This window comes from Lactuca virosa, chromosome 9, assembly GCF_052849685.1.
Source record: "Lactuca virosa cultivar CGN04683 chromosome 9, Lactuca_virosa_CGN04683_v6, whole genome shotgun sequence".
Classification (NCBI taxonomy): domain Eukaryota; kingdom Viridiplantae; phylum Streptophyta; class Magnoliopsida; order Asterales; family Asteraceae; genus Lactuca; species Lactuca virosa.
In genome coordinates, this window is record NC_136434.1 from 124,815,313 (window position 1) to 124,825,692 (window position 10,380).

General features: G+C 34.7%; 1 protein-coding gene across 2 annotated transcripts; it reads right to left on the minus strand.

Annotated features, from left to right (window-relative positions):
* Positions 1-7,714: 7,714 nt before the first annotated feature.
* On the minus strand, positions 7,715-9,974 carry LOC145136688 (staphylococcal-like nuclease CAN2). 2 transcript variants are annotated; one of them, XM_079070797.1, is made up of 9 exons: positions 9,801-9,974; positions 9,575-9,630; positions 9,285-9,399; positions 8,918-9,028; positions 8,649-8,836; positions 8,491-8,547; positions 8,245-8,404; positions 8,103-8,171; positions 7,715-8,010 (listed from the first exon to the last, which is right to left on the minus strand). In XM_079070797.1, the coding sequence occupies exons 1-9, from the start codon at positions 9,972-9,974 to the stop codon at positions 7,912-7,914; spliced, it is 1,029 nt and encodes a 342-aa protein (XP_078926923.1). In that variant the 3' UTR covers positions 7,715-7,911. The 2 variants fall into 2 exon arrangements, with proteins under 2 accessions (XP_078926923.1, XP_078926924.1); XM_079070798.1 differs by lacking the exon at positions 9,575-9,630 and having other exon boundaries at positions 9,801-9,949.
* Positions 9,975-10,380: the final 406 nt, after the last annotated feature.

The window sequence follows — 10,380 nt, forward strand, 5'->3', positions numbered from 1 at the left end:
TGTAACAATTTATCATACAATGGATCTTTCTTTCTGGAGGCCCATGGTTTTTCTCCGCTTTTGGAGTTTCTACATATTCTTTTGTCTTCTTATTTTTCTCTATTATTGTTATCGGTGGGATTGTTGGGGATCTTTGAGGCCATTTTGCCACCGGTGAGTGTCGAGTGTCGCTTAGTATTGTATACTGGCTCTTTTTCTAGACAATATACGACTATTTGTTGTTTGATTGCTTAGTTGATTTGTTGGTCGGGTAGGAAATATCATGCCCGACTATTTTAGGTGGGGTCCCACATTATTGTCAATGCATTTTTTAGTGGATTAGAGATCTTTCCTTTAGTTTAGTATTTGATCAATGCATCTTTTGGTTACATTCAGCATGATAAACTGGGAAAATTGCAAAAAAAAAAAAATAGTAACGTACTTTTCTTTTTTACCAATATAGACATTTTACATTACATTTTACCCATAATAGCAACGTACTTATATTTCTTTAGGACTTTACCTGTAATAGAACATAATTACATTCCGACCACCAATAATACTAATGTACATGCATTTGATTATACATAAAAAAATATATGCTCATTATTCCTTATCCATAATAGCAAGATATTTTCATTTCTTTATCAATAATAACATTATGTGACAAATAAATTGCATTACCAACATAAGTATTGAAATATAAGAATGTTACTATTATTGTTAAGAAAAACTCAATGTAACATTGCTACTAGTGGTAATACAAATGGAAGTATACCGTTGTTATGTGTAGGTAATGATTACATTCTCCATATCTGTAGCGGGAGATGAAATTATAGTGTTATTCCCTATTTAAGTAGATCAAACATCATTTTTATGAAATATTGCATGAAAAGAAGTCGAAGTAACCAAAAACATACACAACTAACACATATAAACTTTCATTCTGTGAAACTATTTAAAATGAAAGAATTATTTGGGATTAATCACCAACGACGAAAATGTGAAATGTAGAATTTAAAAAAGTTCATGAGAAACAAATATGAAATCCAAATGTTGAAAAAGACAGTGAATCAGTCGCTTTTATTCATGGCATCACTCAACCACGATACTTCCGACATTGAAAAGAAATATATGATGCAATATTGCTCCCGAACAAAATTATTGCTTTAAGAGAAATATCCAATGTTGCAGCCCCCGATGGATGAGAACCAGTACCAACAACAACACCACCACAAACAAGAGCTTTTAACATGAGTCAAGGCATGGTAGCATCTCTTTCGGTCTCCAGTGGAGGAGTGGCAGCATCCCCTCCTGAATGAGAACCACCACCATCAGAATCTAACATGGGTAACGACCTAGCATCAAGGGCTCTAACATGGTATTGCTCGGTCATGGAACCGAGTACTTGTCTAATAACAGCACCCCAACTGTATATGTCTATCCCCTAGTAGTTGGTGGCGAGAGGACCAAATATAAAATGATGGGCATAAAAGGCATCGTACCAAGAATAGCCATCATCCAAAGCGGTGAGAATTTGTCGGGATATTTTTTTTCCCTATCCAACTCATAAGGAAATTAATTATGATTTCCATGAAACAAATTATTAAGACCTCCACTTCAGGGGTTGGCTAGCCAGTTTGGTAACAGTAGCGGTTGCCGCCATTAAAGTTATAATTGGTGGAACACTTCTAACATCAAAGTTGTACATACTACACAGTTATTAGTGGTTGGATCTTCTTATGTTTCCCTGTCATCACACACTCACCGTTTTTCTTGTAAGCTCTGCTCATCTCTTTGAAACCATACTTGAACCCTCTAACATTCAAAAGACTAATTGTAGTCGCCAAAGGATTAAAATGTTATCAATGCATCTTTTCTTATTTTGTGTATTAGAGATCTTTCATTTAATTTTATTATTTTATCAATGCATCTTTTGATTTTATTCAACTTTGTTAAATGAGGAAATTGTAAAAGCCAATATGGACAATATACATTACCTTTTACCCATACTAGTAATGTACTTATATTTCTTTATGACTTTACCAGTAATAGCAACATCATTTCATTTCTACCACCGATAATACTAGTATACATACATTTCTTTACAGATAAAAAGAACAACATACTTGTAATTCCTTATCTATAATAGCAAGATACTTATATTTATTTATCGATAATACTAATATGTAATATATAAAGTGCATTGCCATTGTTAGTACCGAGATGTAGGTATGTTGTTATTGTAAAAATATATAAAGCAATGTTGCTACTAAATGGAAAAAGAAAAAAATGGAACTATGTTGCTATTATGGTTAATTAGTAAAGTACATTATCCATATTGGTAGTGGGAGATGAAATTATGTTGTTATTCTTGCCTGAAAAGAAGTCAAAGTAACCAAAAACATGACTCAACTAACACAAATTAGTTTTCATACATCAAACTATGCATTTTTTCTCTTGTTAACGGACAATTCAAAGGTGAAATGAAGAACAATGACAAAATTCATGAAAAATATAATGTGATTTTATAGCTTACCTGAATTCTTATCAGCCAAAGGAGTTCTTGAGCGGTCAACAAAAGGTTGACCTTTGACTTCAGGAACCAACTTTTTGTCAAGATCAATGATCTCAAAGCATTTGGTCAAACCCTTGACTTGATCTCCAAAAGTGGATACATTCTCCACTTCATCATTGGAATCCTCCTTTTGTTTCATATATGTATGACCTTTATCTTTCAACTTATGTGGCTCTATGTTCAAAATGTTCTTTGATGCCTCTTTTATTATTTGTCCATTTGACTTCAACTTGCTAAAATTCCACCAAGTCTTAGTCCAATATGTTTCTCATTGGAAGGAAAAAGATTGAATAGCTGGAATTTGTTAGTGTTTAGGCTGTTTGTGTTAGGCGGGGGGGCTCTATTTCCCAGAAAGAAATCTACGTAGGGTTGCTCCTGTTGGTAAAAGATTTAGAGAAAAAAGGTACCATGTAAGTTCACTAGTCTAATTAAGGGTCTATATGGTTGGATGAAATGGTGAATGACTGAATGTAATGTAATGGTATGACTCATTACATTCCATGATCATGTTCGGTTGGCATGTGAATACTCTAAATTATATCTAAATGCAAGGTGTATGGTTAACATTATTCTATATATTATTTAATTATACTTTAAGCACAATAAAAGATAATTATTATCCAAATATGACTATAAAAAGGAAATATTATTCTAGAAGTTTTAAAATATGATTTTATTTTAACTAAAATCATGAAATTTATAAAATAATAAAAAAAATGTCATGGAAATTTCATAAATAAAAACGGGTTATATTGTAATTTTGATTCCATTCCGGGATGCCAAAAAAACACCCCCTCTTAGAATGTAAATAAACAAATTGGGAGGAATCAAATTTCTTTGGGATTCCATTCCATTCTTTTGTTGATTCCGTCATACCAAACACCACCAAAAAGGTGGGACTGTAACTCATTCTCTATCTCTTGTCTATGCAAACGACGTGTATGCCCTCCTCATCATCATTGTCAAAACTAGTCTCGCGTAACAAAGGAAGTAGAAGCTAGAAGGGAATAAATAATTACCTCATCAACTAATCCCATCATTGCAGATTGCATTTGAAAGACCTAAAGTCTTGATCTTCCTTTTTGTTCCATTGACCTTATTACCACATAAGTTATATATTTTGAGAATACCAACCCCAAATGGCTTAAGACATTCTTTTCGGTTTTTGAAAAAAGGACCTTAAACAGGGGTGGATCTATAATGCACATAAATCTCTTTATTGATAAAAAGAACAGCATGCTTGTAATTCCTTATCCATAATAGCAAGATATTTATTTATCGATAATACCTATATGTAACATATAAAGTGTATTACCAATATTAGTAGCGAAATTTAGGTATGTTGATGTTACTAATGAAAAAACTAAAGCAATGTTGCTATTAGTGGTAAAAAGAAAAAAAAATGAAAGTTTGTTGCTATTATGGGTAATTAGTAAAGTACATTGTCAGTATTGGTAGTGGGAGATGAACTTATGTTGCTATTCTAGCATGAAAAGAAGTCGAAGTAACCAAAAACATGACTCAACTAACAAATTCATTTTCATTCCATCAAACTATGACCTCCAAAAGTGGATACATTCTCCGGAGGCTACAGACCTACTATTCACAGCACTATTCAAGTTGTTCATCATTACTATTCATGGTTACTGTTCACAGTTACTGTTTATCGGCTACTATTTATGCTACTATTCATCGAGATTTTGGTATCTTTTCGCTTCTGAGTTTTCTGATTAGGGAACCCTGTGAGTGTTATGTTTCTGAGTTTTTCAATTTGGGCACCCTGTGAGTGCATTAATTCTTTTGCTGACACCGTGTGGAGTTATAACATGATCCTTAGAGAGATTAGAAAACGATTACGAATTGTTAAGAAATTCCTGTTTCTGGTTCTGCTTCTAATATTATGCTTGAAATTACTTCTTCTGGTTCTACTTCTGGTTTTGATTCTGTTACTGTTACTATATCTGCAAAAGAGATTGCATGTTTTTTTTGGATACGGAAATTTACATTCGTCGGTGGTTGCTTTTTCTAAGACGGGCAACTCTACTAAATGTTTGGTATCTTCTATCTCCAAATGGGTCATCAATTCAGGTGCTTCAGATCACATGGTAATCCTCATCTTCTGTCTGATTTCCATACTCATACATCGACATCCCACGTTACCATTGATGATGGGTCTACCCCTCAAGTTCTAGGATCTAGAACAGTTGATCTTGCCCCGTCTATTTCATTAGCTTCTGTGTTGAGCCTCCCTAATTTATCATTTAATTTGCTATCAGTCATTAAAATTACTCGTGGATTGAATCGTAGTGTCACATTTTCCCTGATTATTGTGTTTTTCAAGATCTTTCAACAAATCAAATAATTAGCTAGTTAGAATATGTTAATTAGATACACAAATATGATCGTTAACATGCAAGTTTTGCGTAAATATTTATTCAACTCTAAATGTTATTGCATATTCAAATATATATCAATCCGAGTCGCATTTTGAATGTGTTGAAGACAACCATGAAGACTTGATAGATATAGCAGAATTTATTTTATGTAGAAAACATGAGACATTTATTAACCACAATCACAACAACATTATAGAGGCATATATATATATAGATACATATGTATATACGAGGCCAACCATCGCACCCTTTACCCCAAATCATTGATGTTGAAATAACTATCTCTATCCATAATTAAACTTCCTTAATAACTAACTATAACTACCCAATAATTAACTACCAACTATAACTAACTATTAATAATGACCAAACTAACCTTTAACAAGTATAAATTACATTTCAACATTATCCCTTAATCTAGACTTGTACATAGCCTTCAACTTCTTGTCATCTTCAATCTGCAGAGTATTTCTTTATCACCCATTTTCCAAGTCTTCCATAGTCTTTGTAGAAACAAACATCAAACCCACCAATATTTTTTCACTTGGTTACTAGGCTTCTCATGATGGCCTCATAAAGAAACCTTTTGTCTTCGTAAAAAGGAGGTTCACACTTTCCAAACAAAATCATATAAAATGAAGGTTTTACCTTTTCTTCCTTGATGATTGTACGATGATTCATCAAATAACAGCCAACCACATTTTTGCCAACTTTAGATACCCTTGAACCATGCCTATTTTCTAATTTTTTAAAGCACATCTACAAGCAACATCTGTTTTTTATGTTATGCTTTCTTGCATAAAAATAGTATTTGTTGCGCTACTTTTCCCTTTCTTCTTTTTAATTTTGACATCAGTGTTGTTCTTCTTTAGTAGAGTTGGTATAGACTTTCTTTATCAAGATGCTTCTACTTTTTGCATAGGTTTTGTTAAAATGTAAATATTACATATATTGGTTTTGGCCTAGTAATCCCATGGGCCCGCAAGGTTTACTTTGTGTAGGGATCATGCCTCTATTTATAGTCTTCTACCACTTTCTTGCAAAGTAGACAATCAATAAAGTATTTTCACCCTTAATCTATTCTTGTTTACATGAGCGAGGTTTAGGGACGGAGGGTTTTCTGTGTTAAGCAACGGTCGGAGGCTGCAGACCTACAATTCAAGGCACTATTCATGTTGTTGTTCATCGCTACTATTCATGATTACTGTTCACGGTTACTGTTTATCGGCTACTATTTATGCTACTATTCATCGAGATTTTGGTATCTTTTTGCTTATGAGTTTTCTGATTAAGGAACCCTGTGAATGTTATGTTTTTGAGTTTTTCAATTTGGGCACCCTGTGAGTGCACTAATTCTTTTGCCGACACTGGTGGAGTTCTAACCTAATCCTTGGAAAGATTAGAAAACGATTACGAATTATTAAGAAATTCCTGTTTCTGGTTCTGGTTCTGATATTATGCGTGAAATTCCTGCTTTCGGTTCTACTTCTGGTTTTGATTCTTTTACTCGTTACTATATCTGCAAACAAGAATGAACGTTTTATTTTATACGGAAATTTATTTTCGTCGGTGGCCGCTTTTTCTAAGATGGAAACTCTACTAAATGTTTGGTATCTTCTACCTCCAAATGGGTCATCGATTCAGGTGCTTCAGATCACATGGTAATCCTCATCTTCTATCTGATTTCCATACTCATACATCGACATCCCACGTTACCATTGATGATGGGTCTACCCTTCAAGTTCTAGGATCTGGAACAGTTGATCTTTCCCCATCTATTTCATAATCTTCTGTGTTGAGCCTCCCTAATTTCTCATTTAATTTGCTATCAGTCATTAAAATTACTCATGGATTGAATTGTAGCGTCACATTTTCCCCTGATTATTGTGTTTTTCAAGATCTTTCAACAAATCAAATAATTGGTAGAGGACGAGAATCCAGTGGACTTTATGTATTTGAGCCTGAGCTCCCGAAATCCCGAGTAGGATTGATGTCATTATCTCCATTTGAATTACATTGTCATTTAGATCACCCATCTCTCCAAACTTTGAAGAAATTATATCCGCAATTTAGTCATTTATCATCCCTAAATTGTGAGTCCTGTCAATTTTCAAAACGTCAACGTGTTCACTTGAGCCCTAGAGCTAATAAACGGGTTGCATCCCCATTTGAATTGGTTCACCCTGATGTATGGGGTCCTTGTCCTATTACTTCTAAGACAGGGTTCAAGTATTTTGTGACTTTTGTGGATGATTATTCCCGTGTTACTTGGTTGTATTGGATGTTTAATTTGGCTTTTGTTAATATTGAGAATGAGATTGTGAAGGAGGTTTTGGAGAATGAGAATGTGAAGGAGGATTCAAGTGAAGAAAATATTCAATTTGCCCCCTTCCGATTTCTGTTGTGGGAATCCGGAAGTTAGTGATTGTGCATTGTGGTTATGTTGTTGTTGGTGTTCTCTTGCTCAGGAGGTTAGGACTGGAAATAAATATGATATTTTGGAGAATAAGTTTTATAGAAAACCGAAGGGTGAGATGTCTATATCGCCTTTGCCTCGAGAAGAACAATTAAATTACCGATCTACCCCTAGTCCTACCAGGTTTTTATAGGAATACAAGAGCACGAATATGGAAGAAGGTTCTTCTTCAAGAAATAATGATTCAACTCTAGAACCACCAATTCCATCCTTTATATTATAACTTATTTGGGGTTTAACGAGCTTTAATTGGAAATTTTATCCTTGTGAGTTAAACCTAGTTAATTATAATTAAATAATACTATATAAAATAGTATAAAAACTATATCTTGTATTTACAAATAAGATAAAAAAAAAAAATTCATATGAAAATTCATTCAATTCCTACAGCCAACAAAACATGATCATGGAATGTAACGACTCATTCCATTGCCTTGTTTATTCTATTCCATTCCTTCGCCATTCCATTCCATCCAACCAAACTATCTGTGTTCACGGCGATTCTTCCTCCATTCCCATGGCATTTCAGGATTCGATGAAGCCCACAACCCAATTCTCTTAGCCCTTGCACTTTTCTCCCACTAACATCATCAAAACCAATTCCCCCATTTCATAACTCAAAAAAAAACCTCATATTATTTTTCTTAACACAATCTCATAAAACTAAACTCACCTTCTCTAATTCCGGCCTTTTGTCATAGGCAGTGTAATGCCATGCTAGTCCTTTCTTCAACATTAACTCCTGTGGAAATTGGAATCGAGTTTCCATATTAGTTGCTTTACAAATTTAGGTACTAAATCAGCATCAAAATCACCTGTACAAATATGCCATTACAATAAATATCCCCAACAAAACGCCCATATTGATCCTCATCAAAAATCAAAATCTTCAAACACTTCCCATCAATTATCTTCACCAATTCATCCTTCGCCTCTTTCCCACAAGGCATCGCACTTTCAGGTGCATCTATTCCCCTGTTTCCATTTACTCATATCACCCCAAACTACAAACGCTTCACAAAATTAATTTTTTATAATCCAAATATGGAAATATGAAATACCTTAGTCTGATCCTGTACTTTCGTGCTAGAATTTCCTCGTTATTGATATGTAGTACCCTATATCATATAATATAACCCAATTCACACAAAATTAAAAAAAAAAAATTTATTGTTGTCAAAGTTAAAAAGCTAGATTTGTGTCACATTTACTGATTTACCCATAGCCTGCATCTTTGATTTGCTTCTGCAATGCATCTGCTTTGGTGTAGTTCTTGTGGGCCCGTGCTTCGTTGCGTTCAACTGCCGCCATGTGTACTTCTTGCGGGACACGCGATGACTCTCGTGCATCTGAGGTACTGACATAGACCGTTACAGTGTCTCCGTCTGCTACTGCCCTTGCATCCACCTTTTTAAATCAGGTCAAAATTTGCAAAATTATTATCAAGACTCTGTCAGTGTCAGTGTCAGTATAATAGGGAGTTCTTACGGGAAGTGTGTGTAATTCAAATTTGAGACCGTCAGCAAGCGGTGGAGCATCACCCGCGGTGAGTTCAACTAGCGAGTGCGGAAGTGGGAGACCGTAGAATGATAATATACCCTTTAAAAAGAGATACAACTGTCAGGGTTAATTGTTTTTTTATGATAAGGAAGAGAAGGGTATTTATGTCTTTTGTAAGGACCAGAGATTTTTTTCTATCTTTTTGGGCGAGACAAAAACATTTAATTTTAACTTTTATCTTACAACATACACTCAGCACCTAACAAAATAAACGTCCCTTCATGCCCACTGGCCAAAAGGCTAGAATGGACATTTTGCACCACCTTTGAAAAAAGGTTTAAGGTAGAGAAAGAACCTCAATATCAGGTTTTTGGTGTCTTTGTAGGGTGCGAATTACAAGCCTGGAAGCCTCTTCAGGTGTCTTTGGTGGAGGTTTTGATTCCCTCCATGCCTTTGATAGTTTCTTATACCTTCAATTCATTTGTTCAAGTGTCAAAAAACCAACTAATAACGATTAAAAAATTCCACGCGTTTTTACATTTATACCCCTAGGTCCTAAAACTAGAGTTAAGTTTTGATTTCGATTATTTGAGTTTGAAAAGGTAGAAAGTGAAATGTAGGGGTAGTGATTGTTGGAAAATTTACCAATTGGACTGAGCTTTCTTGGATGAACTCACATGCTTACTCAGACCTTCAGGAACCTATAAATAATAAAGATCGAATTGAGTTTTTTTTCAATAAATTGACTCCAAGTAAAAGCTCAGATGGATTTTGTTGATAGGTTTTAGAAATAATTTGTAGTGAATTATGGTGGAAAAGGGGTGATTGTGAATTTGTGATAGATCTAAGTTACGAGAGTGAAGTGAGGTACCTGGGAGGTGATTTCGAAGTGATAGAGGTGCTGGGCAAGGGCGGAGACACCGACGCTGGTTGAAGAAACGCCGTGGTGGCCAAGTTGTTGATCACCAGCACCGCCGTATGTAGTGGTGGTGGTTGGTGGCTCGGAACAGCATTGGCCATAAAGAAACCTCAATGCATTTCCCATTCTCTTTTACTGTTCGTTTTCTTGCACTTCGACTTTGGATATTTTCTGAGCGAGATAATGGTAGAGAGAGAAAAACGGGTAAACGAAATTCTAGTGGGTAATGAGTGTCTGGCACGCGTCTATATATGATTTGTCATGACCTTTTTAATATTATTTTCTAGTAAAAAAAATACCATTAAATTGAAATTTTTGTACAAAAAATACCAACAAAATACAAATAACCCTTTAGAGTGACCTGAGGTAACCGGTTACCTCATGTCAACTATAGGTCAACTATTAAACGTGCTTTAATAACCTTCAACCACCAAATTAGGGTTCACTCTCCATCTTCATCCCCCTTCTTCATCTCCTTCTGCCCTTCATATTTAATACGGCTCCTGTGACATCTTCAAGTTCATCAAATTAT

Coding starts and splice junctions, on each gene's coding strand:
- LOC145136688 (XM_079070797.1), bottom strand. CDS start 9,974: ATGGGAAATGCATTGAGGTTTCTTTATGGCCAATGCTGTTCCGAGCCA. Junction 9,631..9,800: donor ACTTCGAAATCACCTCCCAG/GTACCTCACTTC, acceptor TATTATTTATAG/GTTCCTGAAGGTCTGAGTAA. Junction 8,011..8,102: donor AAAGGCCGGAATTAGAGAAG/GTGAGTTTAGTT, acceptor TGATGATGTTAG/TGGGAGAAAAGTGCAAGGGC.